This window comes from Megalops cyprinoides, chromosome 4, assembly GCF_013368585.1.
Source record: "Megalops cyprinoides isolate fMegCyp1 chromosome 4, fMegCyp1.pri, whole genome shotgun sequence".
NCBI classification, from domain to species: Eukaryota; Metazoa; Chordata; class Actinopteri; order Elopiformes; family Megalopidae; genus Megalops; species Megalops cyprinoides.
Window position 1 is genome coordinate 10,580,100 of NC_050586.1, and position 22,229 is coordinate 10,602,328.

The 22,229-nt window shown below is 40.8% G+C and overlaps 1 protein-coding gene across 2 annotated transcripts in view; it reads left to right on the forward strand.

Moving 5' to 3' along the window:
• LOC118776613 (leucine-rich repeat transmembrane neuronal protein 4) overlaps positions 1 to 16,816 on the forward strand; it is an 83,468-nt gene extending 66,652 nt beyond the window's left edge. The window contains exon 3 of one of the 2 annotated variants that reach the window (XM_036527068.1): positions 16,310 to 16,816. In XM_036527068.1, the coding sequence (XP_036382961.1) occupies positions 16,310 to 16,528 (219 nt within the window). In that variant the 3' untranslated portion in view covers positions 16,529 to 16,816. The remainder of the gene's footprint in view (positions 1 to 16,309) is intronic. The other variant, XM_036527069.1, reaches the window with a different exon arrangement.
• The last annotated feature ends 5,413 nt before the right edge of the window (positions 16,817 to 22,229 follow it).

Here is a 22,229-nt window from a genome sequence, read left to right on the forward strand (position 1 = left end):
AACATATTTCCTGTTTATTGACATTTATTACCTTTTTAATACAATTCAGAGTCAAAAGCAGTATTGGAACACCTATCAATCCCGACCTTCAATACCCAGCTCAAACACAGTGGCTGAATTCAAAAGTACTGTCTCACTGGCTTGGCTGAATCAGAGATGGTCCCCTTTTTTTGAATTTCTTTTTTTTTTTTTTGCAAGTGTATCAGGTCAGTCTGTAATGATTGAATGTGACAGGGGTTATTGGAATGTGCAGGTTCAATTTTTCCCTTTGTTCTGGTTCAGAGCATGCCATTTAGAGGCGAAGGTGTACCCTGGGCTCAGGCCAAAAAGGACCTTGAGTGGACGAAAGAACCATGAAGCAGCGCTGAGCACTTTACTGATCCAGGTTATTGAATCCATTTCTCAGGGGCGATCCAAATCATAGGTATATTGATATTGAAAGGGGTCTTGTGACTCTGGGGCATGGGAATGGGCATTATAAAGCTCTTTTTGAAGCCACTGTCATTTATATTATATTTTCCAAACAGTTTATCAACTTTCCTTCTGTGTATGACCCACTAAGTCCCGTATTGCCAGAGTTATAACTATAACTCCAGTGTCTCTCACCCTTGCTGTCTGTCCATTACCCTGCAATGCCTTTTAACAACCTTAGTGGTCATTATTTTAGGCTGATTAACACAAAAGCAATGGGAGGCTTTGAATGAGCCATTTCCTGGGTGAATTGTTAAACTACAGTAGAGTTAACAGGCTTCAATGGGGAAATAATATTTCTAATGCCTCCATTGTATCATGGGGAGTCTCTGCAATATTCAGCAGCCCTGTAATTATCTACCTTATCTTAGCTCATTATGTTACATTACTAATTAGCAGTGTTGTTGTTTTCGTATAAGAGATTAGAGAGATTGGACTGCCTTCAAAAGTACAAAGAAGGAGATGACGGACATGTCTTTTGCCAGCAAGCGTGAAGTGCTATTTTTAATAACACATGTTCTTCTTTCATAAGCATAGGCTTATGAAAGCTTCTGCCCTTTGATTAATGAAGAATATGCTTTTAGGATTTTATCTAATACACCGATGCAGTGCATGTTTTGCAGAGTCTGTCCTTTTAGAGCTGGGACATCCCACTACAGTTCCAGTGCATAATCCATAATGACACCCCATGGAGATTGCCCTTCTCTTTGGTTTAATTGAACAGAGTTCAGTTAATCACTCACCAGTTGAGAAAATTAACCGAGATTGCCTTTGACCCGGAGGTGACTTGGAAACAAACATTGGCTGCTCTGTTCCAACCCACAGCCATGATCAGGGCCAGACAGCACAGATGGGAGGGCTTTGGAGGCAGGGGTGGGTCGCTTGTAGATGCAAGAGCCATGTGGACATCTGGTGGTTGAGAATATGTGAACCCCCAATGAATCCAACACCTCCTTTGTAGAGCTAATGATCTCCAACCCCAGCGTCTGTGGGTGGACACTCCGAGACTCTCTGTCCCGGCAAATGTCCCTGGTGTTATTCTCAGCAATCATTGTCTTGACATGGGGGTTCAGCTCCCCTGCCTACCTGTTGGATCAGACACCCTCTGTGCTAATGTGACACCTCTGAAAGTCCAAAGTTGGAAGAGTAATCTTTCCCTTCCTTTTTCAACTATATCTTCCACAGCAGCACTTTACATATGTACAATGTATGTTAAATCAAGTTAGCCTTTTTAAAAAAATATTGATAGCACTAAGAATTAAGTGATTTAAGTCAACTGTCAGTGTGTGTCTGGAACAGTGAATGTAACAGCTGAGGGTCTATACTTGTATTGAGGGACTTGCTGTAAAGAGGAAAAAAGAACTTCCATGAAATCTCTGACTTGTATTTCACCCAGGCAAATTGCTTGAGAAAAACCGCTGAGCATTTAGCAGGCTTTTAGTAAATATGTCAGCATCTGCAGTACATTGTCAAGAGACATTAAGCAATATTCCTTAACAATTTGAAGTATTACAGAACATCAACAAAACAAGAAAAGCGAGCGCTAAAAAATTAATCTTGACATTGACGATACTCGATGGTAATCAAGCAAGTCGGTTACAAGGAATTACGCCCACAGACATTTTTCTTTTTGTTGAATAAGCAAGCATTATTTGTCTTCATGAAAGTTAATTTACAGTTGGATGAAACCCATTCTTACCTTAACCCTCTAAGTACTAAGTAAATTGCTGGGAAGCACCATTTTATTTCATTAACAATGTACAATGTCTATATTGAAGAGAGAGAATGAGGGAGATAATTGGAGATCCACAGCAACATGTAACAGATTTGCTGTGAAATAATTCAGGAAATGGTGCTTGAATTATTAAATGGAAGTACAAGACGCAATGCATGATTTATAAAAATCGTATGGAATACCATAGCCATATGTTACATGAATCCTATTGAAATTGCTAATGACCTATATTCTTTCCATTCCAAATCTGTCTGGAGCTGAGTAGCACTTTGGATGTGAAAAAGGAGATGAGCATGAGATTAACTGAAATGCATACTCCCCACAGAGGGCTATAGCTAACCAAGGGGATCGGCCAGGAGACAGACCATGCACCCACATGGTTGCCCATATTGGAAAACAGCTGCTTCTCCTCTCTCTCTTTCTCCTTCTGTCACTCTCTTTCTCTGAGTGAGACATACACTATATGGACAAAAGTATTTGGCCACACCTGTTTTTCAGGGTTTGGGTTAGGCCCCTTATCTCCAGTGAAGGGCAATCTTAACGCTTCAGCATACCGAGACATTTTGGACAATGCTATGCTTCCAACTTTGTGGCAACAGTTTGGGGAAGGCAATTTTCTATTCCAACATGACTGTGCCCCAGTGCACAAAGCAAGAACTATAAAGATATGGTTTGATGAGTTGGGTGTGGAAGAACTTGACTGGCCCGCACAGAGCCCGGAGCTCAATCCCATCAAGCACCTTTGGGATGAACTGGAACGGAGATTGTGAGCCAGGCCTTCTCGTCCAACATCAGTGCCTGACCTCATAAATGCTCTACAGAATGAATGGGCACAAATTCCCACAGAAACACTCCAAAATCTTGGGGAAAGCCTTCCAAGAAGAGTGGAAGCTGTTATAGCTGCAAAAGGGGTACCAACTCCATATTAAAGTATATGTATTTGAATACAATGTCATTACAATGTAATGTTCAGGCGTCCGAATACTTTTATCCATATAGTGTAGTATGATTGCCCTAACTTGGTTTAACAAGATGTTAGCAAAAATGTCATTGTGATCTCCTCTATTTTGTCTTTTTTGTTGAACAAAAGAAGAGAATTTTAAGTTTAAATGGAGCCATGCAGTATTGCAATCTCATATTTTCTCTTTATCAATTTTTGCTCTTAAGAAACAGCTTTCTAAAATTTTGTTTTGAGCTCTAAAAACATGCTCTGTGGGCTGTCCATAATACATATTCATGCAGTTGTGTATCTAATACTTTATTGATCAAAATGCACTAAAGGAAGTGCAGTTTATATTGCTTTATGAAAGGGTCTGCAATTTCATTCTAACACCTTTTTTTTGTATGCAAGTGGAGAGGAGAAGTGTGAATTGTTACAATCACATTGTCCTCTCTTTTGTAAATTTGGAGTTCATGCCTGTTATTTTAAAGGCGGTCCATTATTTCAAAATAATAGAAAGATAAAAACTTCTGCTGTATTGCCTGAGGAAATAAACAAATAGTATTCTGTTCAGCCATTGACAAATAGACACATACTGCAGAGCAATAGTATGCACAATTAGTTCTGGAATAAAATTGTTTAGTTTAGAAAAATACACTTTTTCATGGTGTCACTCTACCACAGCTACTCTACCCACACACATCCCAGCTATACAGTACTGGACATTTCTGTAGACAGTATTCCACAATTTAAAATTGCATGCTTACTTGGAGCTTCCTCTGACTCCAACAATGTTTTAGAGAGATGATGGAAAAATGATATATAAATGATATATATACATATACAGATTTTCAAATTTCAATTGATTTCCTCACTGCTAAGTGGTGTTTCGTTTATGTTGGTCCTTTTTTCATAAACACACCTTAATTCATTCCTCCAGTTGTCTTATTTTGGCCTCAACAGCTGTTTGTAGGAGAAACAAATCAGAAATATTAATGACTAGTGTAAGATTTAACTGAGATATCAGATAATACTGGAGTGAGACAGGAGACATGGTACTGAATAGTAAACGGTGTTTCCTCTTCTTCGCCCTTGATTACAGGATGTAATGGAATGAGGGAGGGGCTTCATCACAGGTGCTGTTTGTACAGCAGTTTGTTAAGGCTCTCGCTCAGCTATCCATTGGTTAATTTCTTAAGAAGATGAATCTCAGATGTCAGCTGCAGATACCACTGGTAACTAATTAAAATCTCCAAATTTAAAAGCGTGTGCAGACACAGAGATCAGCCGCTTTATTTACGCACATTTTGCCTTTTTTTCTGTAGCACTTTTGTGTTCCACAAAGCTCTCATTTATCAGACACAGCGATTGCTGAGAGGAGCTGCAATTACCAGAGAAAGAAATGGTTTATCATGAGGCTTTTGATAAGGCTGGCAAAGAAATGTCCCCTTATATAAGGGGTTCCAGGTGGAAAAGGGATTGACTTCAGATCTTTTAAAAAATGTATCAAGTGCCCCAGATAGGAATGTTTTTCAAGATAGGGCGTGGCAACAGCTGGAGGTGCTTAAATATGCCAGTGTTTTTGACTTGCTATAAATAAACACAAGTTAATGTCATGTTTTACATTAATTCATGCTAATATCCATGCCAGTATATTTTTCATATGTGCAAAGATCTTGAAAACAGATCCATTGATAAAACATTTTTGGGAATTCAAATAATTAAAAAAAATAATAATAATAAAAAGAGTTTGTTATTTTGTTACGGGGGATGCAGTCCCAATGGTCCCCAGTTCGCTTTTGGTAAAAAAAACAAAAACAAAAAAAAAACCCATCTGACTGCTTTATCATTATCCCTTAAACATTAAAGCAGTTGCTGTTATTACTTTGGCTTACCTTCTCTTCATATCCGCGCAAGTATCTATGTGTTGCTACATTAGCTTGATATTTCTCCATCTGCAGCCGGTGAACCCCATAAACCAATGAAATACATTAGGAAATTAAATGGTCTGTCTCCAGCACATTGATGTGCACTCAGCCAATCTCTCACCAGCCTCTCTCCCTCTCCCCCTCTTTTCAAACCCTTGGTCTTTGTAACAGAGAGGGAGAATAAAAGGGAGATGGGAAGGAAAAAGGGAACACTAAAATATTTCAAGGTGTTAAATGTTTTCAAAATGCTTGGGAGACAGGGATGATGCTACTTTGTTTGAAGTAGACAGGATATTTGCTCTGCAGGCACTCGGCAGTTGCTAGCACTACAATGAAATCAGTTTCAATATTTCAGAGCGCACTTATTATTCAGCATTGATCTGTCCCCAAACTTTCAGCCACTGCTTTATATTGTTGTCTGCGCTGCAACGAGGGATTGTCATATACATTTGCACAACCAACTCTTATGTGGGACTGTTTTAACGCCTGAGAGCATTAGTGAAGTGCATCGGGGCTGAACCGAAGGGCGTTGTCATTTCTTTTGGTGGCTTGTCACTCGGTGATAGCTCCTGACTCAAGCCCGGTTGGCGCACGCTGCTCCGGCAGTCTGGGTGAAGGATGAACAGCATGTGCTTGCATAATTGTACCACACTGTGTTTTCTTCCACACTCCCACAACGCTCGTTTCAGGCAGGGAGGGACAGCGCAAACAAAGCGCACGGCGCGCGGTGTTGACGCGGCCTCTGATTTCGCCGGTCATAAAGAGGAACGATCGCATGCAGACATTTGTTTTGGTTATGTCACTTTTCGTAAGATCTCAGATGGCATTACTCACACCAACAGCTTGCCGATTGTGCGTAAGACTTGAACGGGGCCCATGAAAAAAAAAAAGAATGACAGAAAAAGACACCAGGGTGGGCTTCATTACAACGGCAGATACCGCTATCTCTAGAAAATTGGTTGCGAAATTTATCAATTTACTTGACGAGGGTTGTCAGGGGGATAATTCCGACATGATATGCTGAAGGCTCTGTATTCCTGAACACCAATGACATTTTTCTCTTGTTTATTTTCAACTTTTGCGGCCGCCCTGCCAAATTTCAATTTTATTATTTCATTTATTTATTTCATTTGTTTTTATATATATACTCCTGATATTCCTTTTTTCCTGTTTTTTTTGTTTTGTTTTTTTGAGTGGTCCATAATTCTATCAGATCATTATGTGTGGGTGATAGTGGTAATCTAGAATTACTTTAGAGGGATTATGGGAAAGCCTATTTGCTGTATACTGTAGGTAAAACGGTTGACAGCATGTTTATTTTTTATTCATACCTGGATTCAGGCTATACCGCATGCCACAAACAGAGCAGAAAAAAAACAGATCTGTTTCATGGTTCTTTACAGTGTGTCATTAATGACATTCCATTCTACCCCTCCAATATATCTGTGACATGCTTTTCTTCTTATGTTCTGAGAACTCAATTATGGTGTGAATATCCCTGCACGGTTCTGTGCTGTTGCATTTGAACCATAAAGGCCAGATTATGTTAATGAAGCAAAAAAAAAGCTAATATTAAAACGACAAGTCATGGAATCATGAAATTGTACAAGGTTTTGTTTGTCAGCCATGCACATTTCATTGCAGTATTACATTAAAAAGGATCCGCTGCTGACTGTACAGCAGTCAGAGATAACCACTGAGCAAGGCTGTGCTGAAAGAAATTACAAAAAAAAAAAAAATGGATGTTACCACTGCTTCAGCATCACGTCAACCAGTGGTTCAATGCTGTTTACATGGATGTGTGTATGCATATTTATGTACACATATGTGTGTGTGTATGTGTGTGTGTGTGTGTGTGTGTGTGTGTGTGTGTGTGCGTGTGTGTGTGTGTGTGTGTGTGTGTGTGCGCGTGTGCGCGCATGTATACATGCTTGTGCTTGTCTGTTTGTATGGTTGTGGCTCAAGACATCAGACTGTCTGTATAATTTGATCTTCATTACTGTTCAACAGCCAGACAGCCCTATGGGCACAGAGAAGATTAAAAGCTTTTTATATATAATGTATTTAATGTTTTTAATTAATTTTTATGAAGCAAGGATGAAATACCAATGCCACTCAGTGCTTACATTCATAATGTTATAAGCTCATATGATCTGTTACAATACAAAACCGATTTGAAAAACTTGGCAGAAAAAGTCTTGTTTGATTTCTTGATTTCTCACTTACACAGAGTGATGTGTACAGAAGCTACAACCTCAGGAAAGTAAAACCCAGCAGTGGAAGCAGGGCTGTGAATGCCTCTCTGGAGGCGCGAATAAGAGGCTGTATCACAGAATCCATCAGGAGTGATCATCCAGGAGAGTGCATCACCCAGACAGAAGGGCACTGAGTCTTCCTCGGAGAACATGAGATTCATTGTGTGTTCTGTCTGGAAAAGTAACCAACAGAATCAATCTGGATGCTGAAGTGTGCCTTGAAATGGAAATGTTAATGCACACCTTGCCTCGGATGGCTGTTTCAAGCCAGTAGCTGCAATAGAAAGAAGCTGAAAGGGGACAGTGCGATTATTACAAAGTCAGGAGGACTTCAGCCAGCTCAGCAGTGGGATCCTGAAGTCTTCCTTCTGCCACTGTCCTGAAATGTGAGCCACGTGTTCTTTCTTCTGGCTGTGTATGATACATGCACGATACTTAAAGACAGTCCTTTTGATTACCTTTTTCCCTAACAACCAGTTTCAACAGATGAGCATTGTCATGCAATACAACATTAAATAGATAGATTATTAAAAATCCTTTCAAAATCACTCAGAGTGTTTTCTGTGCAAACTACATCAAAGGAAAGTTGGAACAATTTATGATGGGACCTCATGAGACTTCTTCATTTCTTGCAGTTATTTTTGTCTGAATCAGAATCACAAGGTATTCAAAAGTATTGCAGACATGTATCTGGGTTTGTATTAGACTGAGTGGATCTGCTGTCATGGTCACAAGTTGAAGTCTCACATTTGAAACCTCATTTTTTTAGAGGTCTCTCAGTATTTAGCATGTGCCAATTCAAAATAGGTTCCGCCTTTCATTATAGTCAAGAACTGCTGCCCTTTCCCCACCATATAAATAATCTACATTCACCCTCCCTCCAAAAAGTTAATCCCCCCCCCCCCCCCCCCCCCCCCCCCCTTTGGAATTACTTCACTGAGAACCCTTTGAAATATTGTTGTGCCATAACAATAACAGCCACCCAGAGCGGCTTAATGAAATATTTATTAGGGATTTGAGGACTGAGGCTATTTTAATTACCATTTGCTAAAGAGGCATCTCTGCAGATTTATTGGGGACTTCGCTCTTGCCAGTCAGCATTTGCCTGGTGTCATTCTGTCATGCGTGGGGTCGTGCGTGAGCCCGGGTGATGCCATTCACAGCAGCTGCCGTGTGGAACTCACTATCCGTCCAGCAGAATTGGGGGGGCTCTGTTGGTTCCCCCTTCCTGCCACTCCCCACCATCCGAGCCGTGAGCTCACATTCATATCTGATACAGTCCAATGGCGGATGCATGACTCGCACCATGTGAAGATTTGCCAAGCTCCCAAAAGCACCGGGATGATTTAAAATACAAAAACCAATTTCACGCTCAACAGTCTATCATTATAACTGCCAACCAGGTTGTCGTTATCACTCTGATATGGATTATTAGCTGAGGATTTTTTATCCAAATGAACGACTGAGCGTAAACATACAAACCGGCACATATGTGGCCTCACACAATGTATTTACCTAGGCCTTTATATCACTTCAGGTCCAATCGCATGCGATGTAGTGGGCTACATTAAACCCAATCACACTTACTCAAGGCATATTTATCAAATAGCATTGATGGCCAGGTCCAGTTCATAAAACTCATTTGAGCCTTTGACACTCACATGACTAAGTATCTAATGGGATGAACTGCATTAAGGGAAGATAAATCCGGTGTCAGAAGGATTAAGGCCGTTTTAACAGCAGTGTGAAGTTAGTCACATTTGCAAATGCTTAACCCAAGGATTCAGAGTCAACACTGATATACTGCGTCTATAGGGCTGGCAATATTCGGCTTCTATTTTGGGCTCAGATTGGGGGCGTTTTTTCTGTGCTTGTTATCCTTTTAGAATAAATTGGTTGCTGTCCATATTTGAAATTAAATTTAGCTAATGCGTCAACATATTGGCACCATCGGTTTCCAGCATGGGCAGATCACACAGGTGAACAAATTCACTGATTTGCAATGATTCATTATTTTAATAGTTTACATTTTTTCAGCTTGCTTGCTTGTTTATTTTGTTTTTTTTTTTTGTTTTTTTTTTCCTGCTTTCCTAAATAGCACTGGTTAATTCATGATTGCATGTGACCTAGTTATGCCTTGTCACTGCTTATTGAAACCTCTGGTGCATATGCACTTCAGCTAAGTGAAGTGAAGACCAGACAATATAAGTCAATGAGCAGAATTTCTGTATTAGCCAAAAAGGAAAAAAAAAAATTATACAATGACTAGTAAATAGAAACTGCATTAAAGGCAGAAAGAGGCCTGGAAAAGGGGGAAAAAAGTTTAAATCACTTTATTGGCAATATCCAAAATTAAGTCCACCATGGACTACATGGTCTACTATCAGTTCCACTGCTCCTTCTTATTTCTTCTTCTCTGAATAGGAATTCCACATGTCCCATGCTATCCTTACACTCCAGAATTGTGGGCATAGACACTGATTTCTGCATGTCAATGGTGAAAGTCCATATACTATTTTCATTAACCTGCAGACAACAGCGACAGTCAGCAGTAACCAAACCCTTTAAAGGGAAAACTCCCACGTGTCCCAGGCGGAGCTAAGCTTATCATCTGTTCCAGGGCTACAGGGCCCTCATTTGATTAGGTGGTTTATCTCGGACCACTAAAGAGGGAGAAGGCCTTTGCGATCATTAGCGCGCCACTCAGCACCCATGGGCCTGTTGTGGACAAGGATGATAAGAGCGGACCATCCGCATGCCCCACCGTATTTTCCCGGGCCTCGCAGAGCACTGAATTACCCAACTGACAGCAAGAAGCTCAGGCCGGGGGGGCCCGTGGATGTTGTTAACATGCCGGAGTGGGGCTCATTCTTTCCCCTGCCTGCCTGAGCCTCACTGGCATGCCACAGCTGTCCGTCCCATAATGACTCTCAGAAAGAAATCATTTCAGTGCGGCTTGACCCCGGCGCAGAGGGAAATGATTTGAGTGAACGCTTTGATAAGCAATCCCAACCTAATAGCTTAGAAAATAGAATTAATTGCAGAGCACAATGACGTGAGTGTCGATCGCCCGTTCTCTGGGGTGCACACTCGGTTGCGTTTGGGGAAGGATCTTTTATTGCTTTATAAGTTTCCTTTAGAGACGTAGAGAGAAAGGTACCCCCCCCCACCCCCACTTAAAATCTGGTTGTAGATACCTACTTATGCGCTCATGTTGATATTAAATTTGAACACTTGGCACATCTCTGTTGCACATGGCAAAACACTTATCTAATGTGGGCATTGGGCTTCTAGTGGTATCATGAAAATTTAAACCCAACATAGCGACCTTATACAACTTGTTTTGAACACCATTTTCTGCGTTGCAGGACCACAGGCCTGTCAGTATTATGGACTAACTGCAGCCACACAAACAACAAGGAATGTTTAAATATTCAGGTGCTGAATGAGTAGGTTTGTCTCAAAGCAACCCTAAACGGAAAAGTAACTACACAGGCCATCTCCCTGGGGGAGAGTGTTATGTATATGCACTAAGTGTGAACTGAATGTTAATGCAGACATGGAAAACCTGCTTTTCATCAACCAGATGGGCTCACTGTTTCTAAGTAAACCTTCATTAATACATAATTAGATGAATGGGAGACGGGACTCACAGTGCTGCAGTCCAGAGATATGTGCTGGGGAAGAGAGGCAAAAATGTGGAGAAAATCAGATTTTCAGGGCAATCTTTCAAGATTTGCATTCTAATTCTATTCCTTCATGCACCCTACAGGCTTACTAAGAAAAGCATCCTTCGGTCCAGTTTTCAGATGCTTTTAGTGGGGTTGTGTTGTTACGCTTTGTGTTCATTACTACGGATTTAAATTACTTGTTTGTTTTGTAGATGGCCTTAACCATGGTGATTTAGAATGTTTAGAATGTTGCGTGTCACTCATTCTGTAGTAACCCATTTGTAGAGCTGGATTTGTGTGAGTGCGATTGGGGTGAAGTATCTTGCCATGGGCGGATAATAGTTATTGCGCTTGCGTCATCCTGCAGCATTTGTATTTTACACAAGCCGTTTGATTTTTGTGTGGGCTTACAAGTGTCAGTTGCTGTGAGCAACACCTGCAAAATTGTGAATAGTGTCACGTTAATACTGTTATTAAATCGCTCATTTTAAAGTGGACGTACAGACACTATCTAACCAATGCAGTTATCCTAAAAACAAGAACTGAGACAGAGAAGCAGAATGAAAAATTCTACATCTGGCTTGGCAAATTGTAGGCACTCTAATGTATTGATTGTCATCAGTTTTTTTTTTTCTTTACTGGGAGGCAGTTGTCATTCAGCCCAAAAGAGGCACAGTCTCTGTGGGCAAATCCCTGTCTGCAAATAGTCACTTAAAGATATTACTTGAAATTGAAAAGAAGCAACCTGCAAAACTAGCATTTAACTTTTCCGCGGCATCCTCGGTCCCAGATTAATTTTAACTCCGGTACATTTCTCTGTTGGTTTGCGAGCGTCTGCTGCTCTAGTTAACATGAATAAGTAATAACGGCAGGAGGAGAAATGTGGGGAGATCAGTCTGCCGTATTGTCACTGATGGTGAGAGTAGCTGTCCCGGAGACACCTTCGCTTGCCGTCTTCGCCGGGAATGAATGGCTGTCCACGAAGAAGCCTTCAGGCTGGGTCCTGCTGGGAAGCAGGAGAGGAGGAGAAGGGCCTGGAGCAAAGTCCTGCATCCACAGCATTCAGCGCTTAATGCACGGTGCTGGCCGCTGCCCAGGCCACTGAACACTAGCCTATGAGTGACGTCTTTAAAAGCCCTGGCTCTATAACAGCCAGCTCACTCCCAATATTCCTGATTAAACCTGGATGGACACTCCTGCCGCTGAGCCAAAAAGCCTTTTATTTTTTAAATATTCATCACTCAGACAAAAATTTAATCCTATTTTCGGGGATGGAGAAAGGGGAAGGTGGGGGGGGGGGGGGCACTGCAGGGGCACGGGTGTTTAAACAGAGTGCCCCGAAGGAGGAGGTAGTCACAGAACAACAACAAAAAAAGCAACCAAAAAACAAAAGAAACAGACAAGTTCTTGCTGTTGTTGCTGCTGGTGATTGTTTGTCTTGCCCAGATCACCCCAGGGTCATCAAGGTGCTTAGAGTTTCTTTCTGTTTTATTTTGAGCGGTGTAGGCATGCATGTGGGGTGCAATGCAACTTAAGGCTCTTATTTTCCCAAACAGAGTTAGCTTCAATCCCATTGAAATCAAGGGAAAATTGATTGCTCAATTTTACTTAGAACGGGTGTGTGACAGATCCATTATCACGGGCAATGGGACTGACAAGGTAACACAATTAGGTCTTGTATCCAGATGGGGTCGATGGCAATGAGTTTAAAGGCACCAGTCTCCGGTCGCTGGCTAAGCAGTGGGTGCCACAGCTCCCATAATTGTGCTTTCTCAAAACAGAGCTGGCAAAAAAAAAAACTCTTAATGTTGCACATTGGAAAGCGCCACCATCATTATAAACCCATCCTTGTGTACACAATGGGAAGGGAGGGCTTGCCGCAGCGCTTGCCAAGGCGGGTCTGTCGGAAGTTCCTCCAGCCTCAGAGTTGAGCTGGGAAAACCCAGGTCGCTGCAAAAGCCAAAATACAATCACGCCAGCCATGCATAATGGCATCTGCATCAATTAAAAAATTAACAGGAGAGCACACATGATTTAAAATGCTGATTTAAGCTGCTCCCCCCTCCCCACACTTCCTTCATGCTGCCACAGACATGTGCAAGAGAGCTGTTTTTTTTTTCTTTTCAACACAACCGAGGGATAAGCTCATTTCCATGCAGCTATAATGCACTCACCATTTTCCCCCTATTTCCCTAATTAGGCAAACATACCCTTAAACTAGCCGTTTGTTCCACTGGCAATTTACGATGTGGCTTCCTTGATGCGGACCCCCTACTAAATGCATTTGCATTGTCTGTTTCCGCGCAATAACCGAAGACTAAACTGAATACTAAACACTTGGAAAAGAAAAAAAGAAAAAAAAAAAAAAAACAGACCAAGCAAAACAGCCACAGAAGCACAATGCATGAATAAACATACAAATTGGACCTCGCATAAAATATGTATTGAAGATCTCAGGCTGATTATTCAAATGCCACATCTTTGATTCCATCATTGTGCTTTTGAAGGCACTCCTCTGTGCTTCATCAGACAGGCGATCTCCGCGCGCGGGGCTCCCAGCAGGTCTGTAATTTAGTGCGGCGGAGGCAATCTTATTGGAATCCAATGGAATCCTTGGAGCGATCTGCTTTCGCAGTCAATGCTCAGACATACCGATTTATTACGGTCCATAATTTCTAAAGAATGGGTTTCAAGAGCCAGCTGTGAAGGGGGCTTCAATAATCAATGGAAGGAGAGAGTGATTCAGGCCATCCAGTCCTTTTCGGCCAGTGCTGGACACTCCTCAATCTTACGTAATTGCCCTCAGGAACCTACTGCCTTGGAAATGGTAGAATTCCAATCTAATAGCAATTCAGAGGCTGAAATGGGACTTCCACTGCATAGTCTGCTCCTGTAATAAATTCAAAATGGTTGATATTCTGGCTGTTTCATGAGTATATGAGTACAGCTTTGAAAGAACCTGGGACAGTTGATATTTACATACAGTGCACACACACACACACACACACACACTCACAGATGAATGCATACACGCAAACATTTGTGTACATGCATACCCGCATGCACACACACATGCAAGCAGACACATGCACATATTTATATAAATGTCAACCATTCCAAGTTCTCTATGCTGGATGTTCTTTCAGTTCTGTGACTTAATTCAACTAATTTATGTCACCCAAGCAAAGACATTAGCCATCATCATTGAGACAACACCAGTCGTGCACGTGTGCATATGTTTACTTGTGTGGGCACACACACATGTAGATTTATGATCACACACTGCAAAGAAATCTGCTGAAATGGTCAGAAGTCAATATCACTTAATTAATTCAAAGCGCTGGAGCACGAAATAGGGAGAACCCGTGGAATTCGCAAAGTGCCTGTAATGTAATAAGCAGTTTCCGCCTAATGGAGTCAGGGCTCCATTTAAAAGAAAAAAAAAGCTATGGTATCCATGCACATTCGCTTAAGTGTTTCCACTTGCATAAAAATGAGTTCTGTGGATCGGGTGGCTCACCATCGCTGATGCTAGCTTGTTCAGATAACCTTTTTTGCTCCTACAGATCCTGTATGTCTTTTCCACAAACATTGCTCTATGTGTGTGTGTGTGTGTGTGTGTGTGTGTGTGTGCGTGCGCGTGCATGCTCATGTCAATTTGCATGTCTATTTGTGCATTATTGGGAATGTGTGTGTGTGTGTGTGTGTGTGTGTGTGTTATGAATGCAATTTTGAAATGGTTGTTTTGACAGGGAATTGTCTTTTCAAGAGGGAATAATTTATTAGCATAATCAGTTGGACATATTTTGCTTATCGTTGTCAGATTAGTAAATGTGTCTGAACCTCAAACCACATTTGCATTTTGTCGCCCTTCACTTTCATGGGCTCGTAGTAATATTCATATTCTGCAGCCCGCTGCAGCAAGGTTGCCTCAGTGCTGTCAGGAAGAGACAGCAGTTTAAGTCCTTATCCCCCACCTCTAAATGAACATCTTCCCTCAGTCCAAAAAGAGTAGAAAACCCATCTTTCCATCTCCTAATTCCAAATCCCCCTTGACGGAGAAAGAAGTTTTATTATCTCTCAATCTCATTATCGCTGCAGTAAGCCATGTTTTCTCCCCGGCACTTTAGCAAAGCACTCTTGAAGATCTAATTTTAGTTTCAGATGAAAAATAATCATTTTGGTCCTCCTTGTTGTCTTGATGATGCTATTGTAGCGGTGGCAGATTGTTTTTGTTTACCGAGGGGATTTTGCCTCTCTCATCGTTCCTACATCATTGCAATGATGGTCATATTCACATTTGTTTTCTGCTTGGTTAATTTAGCACAATTTAAGATGTTGAATCTGCATGTAACAATGAATACAAATCCCATTAAAAAAAAAGAATGACAGAATGAATTATTATTATGATTATTATTATTATTATTATTATTATTATTATGTTACAGATGGCCTTTTCCAGGGCAACCGAAGGAGCATTATAAGAAAGAAGAGAAAAAAAAAATGCCATTTTATTAAAAAGAGACCCATTTTCGTGTACTAGATCGTTTTATTACCTTTGCCTCTCAGAGCGCACCTGTTACAGCATATATGGAACGTAAATGAAGTGAGAGGGTGCAGTGTGAATGTAACTTATTGTCACAGTGAGCCTGCAGAGCACAGTGTGACGGACAAGCCACTGTCATCTGGTAAAAGCTGTTATTTCATTCGGTTCACTGCACACATGAAGATGTGCTCTAATCCAGTTTATAACACTCTCCTTGGCAGGTTTATAAGGAGAGACCCAGGTAGAGAATATGGGAAATCAAATAGTTATACCATGTTGATGAATTATTAAATGCAGTAATCCTTCAAATTTCTCATTCTTTTTGGCTCCTATTTTGCAGGCCTAGAAGCAGAAGTGCTTTCTATTCACTGACAGACTGAGAAGCTCCCACCAAAGTAATGACAATACATGTACCTTTATTTTACCACCAGACAGCAAAGACTCCCAAACAAAGGGATCCACAAAACAGTGTCAGTTCAAAATTTGCATTTATACATATGCATGTCTGTAGATATTTACTGAAGGTTTTCAGGTTTTCCTTGAAGGCAAAACAGGGTTCAAAACCAGCATGACCGGTTCAGATCAATTTTGGTTAATTTTGATTTTTCTTGTCTGACCTCTGTTCCACACTGCTTGTAGCTGGTCTGTTCACAAGGCTTTCATAATAGTCTCGCTTGTTTACTAAATATAGACCACAGACTGTAACCCAAATTCTTTTTCTCTCTGTCTACCCCTTTCATCCCCCTCCCTCTCACTTCCACAGATTCCACACCAGGTGAGTGCACTGACGTTCTACAGGTACGAGCAGCCCATAGTGGACTACTGCCAGGCTCACCAGCCTCTCCACCTCAACATGGGCTTCGAGGGCGCCCCCCAGGGACTGGAGGACCTGGGACCACGAGAGCGCGGCACCATACAGACTATTGCCCTTCCCTCTGTGCCTGCAGCCTCTCTCACAGACCCTCGGACCCCCCCGCAGTGAGATCTGCTGGGGGAGGGGTCCACTGCCCTGTTTCCACCCACTGACTGGGATTGCAACCCACTTTTAGATGTTGACCAGGCGGGTGTGGCCTTGGAGGAGTGGAGGTCATTGCAGGAGGTGTAGGGGCCTTATTGGCAGAATCAGCTGCAAGTTTCCTTTGAGCACGCTGGCTGTATTGGGTAGTTCTGAACAGGGTGAACCTAGTACAGGTTATCACTGCAGTGGTGGCGAGCAATGAAGCAATGAATAAACTTAAGGGTCACGCCTGGGTGTGGTAAGAAGCAGTAACTCCCATCCAAAATCTTACGACCTTTCTGTGACTTCTTCATTTTAGAAAGACGTGTCATTTCTTTTTTTTAACAATTGGTGGTGAAATCATCTCCAGCTGCCTGAAATTTTAAAAAAATATTTAAATCTAATTCAATTAAACATTATTGCACTTATTGCCTCAACTATATACAGCTCCATATTTGAGGAATTAGTGCTGGCACTTTCCCAGTGCTGTGCAAGTAATTAAATGGAATCTGCAATAAACAGAATCTAGAAAACAGTGAGACGAGGAAAAGAATTGCAGAACAAATTAAAGTTAAACAGAGCTCAAAGGTTTCTTGCTGTTGTTTCTAATAAGGTTTCGGTTGGTGGTCGTACATGCAGTGAAGTGTTTGTCATTATTAGATTATGAGGGGTGAGCTGTCCAGATTAAATTATTCAAGGTGGCGTGCAAAAATGTAATGTGTCTATTTGAATATGGAAAATGTACAGACCATTTTTCACAGTGTTTTGTTGAAGTGCAGTTTTGTCTTACCAAAGACAAGTACCATTTAAATGTACAAACTATTTTATTTGTATGTCTCCTTTTTTGTTTAGATTGTGTATGTCATATTTTTCAATATCTGAGAATACTCCGCTCTGTATGACTCAATAGTTGAGCTGACACCTTGATATAATTTTTGGCAAGCAATGGACTGGTCAATCCTTTCTTAGCACTTAAATACAATTTGTGAGGTAACCAGCTTTATAGCTGACTGAATTCAATCATAAACATTCTAATGCTCAACCTTGTGGGCTCCTTCAGCTGCAAGACCCTTGAAAGGGTTAAAGCCTCACTGATGCAATTTACTCGTGATTGCTCACTCCTAATAATCTACCAGTTTAAATATCTGAGAAAAATATAATCTGCCTGACTCCCAGAGATCCCAACACTTGTGCAAAGGGCAAAAATTGGCGATTCAAATATTTTGTGAGTTTGGAGCATTCATTTTCACATCTCCCTTAATTGACATACCGAGATGCTTTCTTACGTATTTCCCCGTTGCCCAAGTCTTTCTATGGTGGAAAGATGCCTGTAAAATCTGCAGTGAACTTGTATTCCCTTGTAGACTGGAGAGGTCTGTGTGCAACATGGTGAGTTATATGACGAATGAACACTGAAGGTCACCTGCAGCAAGCTGTCCAACAGTATTGACTGTTCTCCGTGCTGTCTGTCACTTGTGGATTTATTGTCAAAGCTCCTTTCCCCAATAACCAATATGTCCGGCTCCACAACGTGCATTTGGCGGTGGAGGACGCAGGACAGGAAGTAAGGAGGGACATGGGGAGCACATTCGGTGTTTACTGTGTGACCCTACAAAAAAACGGACCCTCTTCGGGAAGCGTTTCACATTCCTTGAGAAAGTCAGACTTTTGAAGACCGAAGGAATGTCAACACAAACTAATACGAAACCAATATCGAATCCAACTGGACATGTGAATCTTGTAAATACAGAATAATAAAGTAAAAAAAAATATGATGTCTTTGCTTCTTCAGAAACACAACCTTGTGACCAAGAAGATGAGCCTTATCTTAAATCCAGGTGAGCCAGGATAGAGAGCGGTGTGTATTGTCAGAAAGGATGTACGGTATGATTTGCAATATTTTGCAATATTAGCTGGCTGGTTTAATGATGAATACATTTTTTTTTCATCTTTACTCCATGTTTCATTATTTCTGTTAGTCAAAGCATACTGTTGACAACTTGGCAGCCTGGAGGTTGTAGATCAAACTCAAACTCAAACCAAAAAAATTCTACCCATTCTTCAGAAAAATCACTCTGATCATGTGGGTTGTAAAAATATTTTGGAAATACATTTGCTCCATCCATTTCAATACCAATGTTGTTGTGGAACATCATGAAAGTTCTGGAAATGTTTAGAATGTTTTTTGATCATGTCTATGATAGCAAGAGCAATTAGCATTTCAAAAAACTGTGTGGGCATTAAGGATTTTGTCTCAACATTTGCTGTATTTTTTAGAATTGTCTTCAAAGGGGTCTGAATGTATGAAAACTGCTTTTGGGAAAGAAAATACAAGAAACAAAAGAAGACTGTTATTGACATGGCAATATTCTGTGGCATATGAATTTAGGACTGACTGAACAAATCAATGTCTCACATATTTTGGTGGAAAACGTATAGGGCTAACCAAGCATAAGGTCCATCTCAGTTAACTGTAAAATGCTCTGCACACTAAGTAGACATGTGCTCTTCTTTGTATGGAAATTAAACTCAGTATGATCTTAATGAATTTGCATAACCAATAATGAGAGAAACTAAATCAACAGCTGTTTCATAGGAACTGTTCATTGCATCCCTGACAGGCAGTTCCATGTTGAGTTGGTGTTTATTGCAGTCATCTCCATACACAGTCATGGGGTTCGTCCATCAACACATTCCCCATCTTTGGGAGTCATTTTGCAGCCTCATATCGAACTTAACAGCATGCATTTTGTTTACTCATAAGATTTACTTAGGCTTGGTGGAGTGATGCCACCGTTCTCCAACTCTGAGTAAAGCTGCCCATACTGTTTTGCTTATTGTAAATTTAAATCAATATAAGTATGCAAGAACAGTAAAACTCTGCCATCAATCAATGTGCATATGTAGAACAAAGGGGAATAAGAGCAGATCAATTTCCTTTAAAGGAAATCATCTAAATTCTTCTTAATTAGCTATTTGGATATTTTTCAAATATACATCAGAGGCTGTAAAAGAAAGAGTGCAGGAAAAAAGAGAACGATAACTTCTGTTGCTGTGAAGTGAAAGCCTTATTGATCATTTAAGACCATTTATGACCGTTTATGATTAGTTTATTCATTATGATCGGCATTCGCGCCAGAAGGAAAATGTACATGATGCCCATTTTTGTCATTCAGTTCAATTCAAAGAACGTATATTCATGTAGATACTTTGCAAGTATACAAAGAACAATGTGAAGTGTATGGCGGTACCGCTAATGTGTATGAATTTACACATACCATATCAGTAAACTTAGCATACACCTTATATTCTACCCTGACACAGCCTTTTAATGTGTTACATTGATTTCATACCAATGCTTACTTACTCAGCAGTTATACAATACTTATGTGATTATAACTGCATAAGGATTATATACAAGTTGCCACTATGGTCTGTAATGTTTGTTTTGCTCTTTTCTTACTGTTGTTCAGCATATAACCCATTGTTGTCAAACTGTATGTGACTTGAAAAAGTCAGAAACAATATAAAGCATAAACCAACATACACAGCAAACAACCATCGTTCATATCCAACTAACAGTGGATGCATTTACACAGCTGGCTCATAAAGTCCCATCCAGTACACTGGTGAAATGACATTTCACAGTATTCAAATGATTATATAATCTGAAAAGCTGTGTGCATTACAAAGTGAAGGACATTATATTTGTGGTTCTGTCTGATTATTTGATGTTCTCCTCTGTTATTCTGTTATTTCCCCTTTTGAAAGCTTCCTAGAGAAGCTTGCTGAATGAAACAACCAACTGAACAGCTATAAGGCCACTTTCAATGTGCATATTGCATTGTATCTTCCACACACTTGCATTGATGTGTAGGATTTGACAAAGAACTTTCAGTCTTTCCCAAAAAACAAGCATCTATTTCCTATTCTTTGCACACCTAGTGTTTCCCAAGTTCTCTTGAACTGTTAAAAACCACTATCAGCAAGGGGCCAGTTTAAGAAATACCCCCTCCCTTAAGCTGTGGTGAAAGACCGTCTCCAAAGCTACCAGAATCCCTCTCTCCCTTATCTTTGTTCCAAACAATGCAAGGATAACAGGATTTTCCAAGCTCTGCAAGAGGGGTACCTCGATAGTTTTCCATTTCCTGTTTTATTTTTGTTTCATTTTTTTCCTTCTTTTTTTTCACAGTGAGTTTGGTTGTTTTTTTTTTTCGTTTTTTTTTTTTTTTTTGAAGTGTGCAAAAACTGACTGTATCACCTGCAGCAAGAGTTGGCTTGTGTATTTTTCCCTAGCCTTTGTGGAGGGCAACGTATCTAGCGTCAAGGGTCTCAACTTGCACTTGGAAAACAGAAAACAGAGTTTGATCATGTTACTTCAGAGCTGTCGTTGTGAGCCAGCCAACCCAGATGTGCTATGTGCTAAAGCTTTGGTTTTTTTTTTTTGGTTTGGATTTGAATCCTGCTGGGAGCTCACGTTTTGCCAGAAAGAATGAGACCAACGGTCTTGGGCATTGCAATGAAGCGTACTTTTCCTTCTGTTATCTTTATTCATAGAAACAGCAAAATGCAGATCCCCAGAGAGAGACAGAGAAAGAGAGGGAGAGACAGAGAAGGAGGCAGGATCAGCATGAGAGAAAGAGAGAGGGAGAGAGAGCTGAGGATATCAGCTAGGGACCTGGACACTAGGGACCCAGAGACCAGACATTAAGCCATAGCTTCTTATCAAGCGTGGCTCAGGGGGAATGGATATCTTGTTTAAATTTCACTTGTCAGTCATGGAATTGGAGTTTGTCATGCACTGGCTGGGATGCATCTCTATGAGGTGATGCATATGGAGGCCCTGCAAAGCAGCACAGGGGCTTCATCTCATTATTGATGAGATCTGGACCATGTACATCATTGGGAAATGAATTTTTGGCCAAAATCCAGCCAGAAAAGGTTTCTCTTCCACATGCACTTGTCTGACTTTGCAAAAACATTTTGACCATTTGATATCCCGTCCAGTTGATTCACTATAAGTCAGTCGAAAGGGGACTTGCAGAATTGTGGGTATATTAAATCAGTTAAGGGTTTTTTTTTTTGGTTTGTTTTGTTTTTTCACTTCCGTCACAGTACTGACACTTGGTCATGCACATGCACACATACCCATCAGTAATATTGGGTTTTTGAGTAAGGCAGCTTCAGGTACCAAAACATGACGCTTGTGTTGTTTTTTTTTTTTATTTTGATTTGATTTGGTTTGGTTTGTTTACTTATTTGTTTAGTTTCTCCTTTTTGCACGGGGGATCTTTCAGCAGCTTTGTCATTGTATGGTGTTCCTGCTGGGTCAAACATCTGGTGTAACAACCATGTTGCATTGTTTTGTGTGGATATGGCCTACTGTTTCCTGCAGAGGACTTGCAATTTGCAGCCTCTCTCAGCAGCCCCCCCCCCCCCCCCCCCCCTATCTGGTTCTTACAAGATAAATCAAAATGGCTCCCTGTGTACTGTACTGGAAAGAGGGGACAAAGGAAATATACTTTTTCTTTTTAGAAGACAGATTTGTATTTCTAGCTTATTACATGTTACTGTGTCCCTGTACCGCAAATCCAGTAATGTGGCATTTGCACTGTAGAGCTCTTTGTGTTTTCCCAGCATATCCAGGAGACGTAAATAGCTTGTACCGCCCAGGGGTTACTTACCA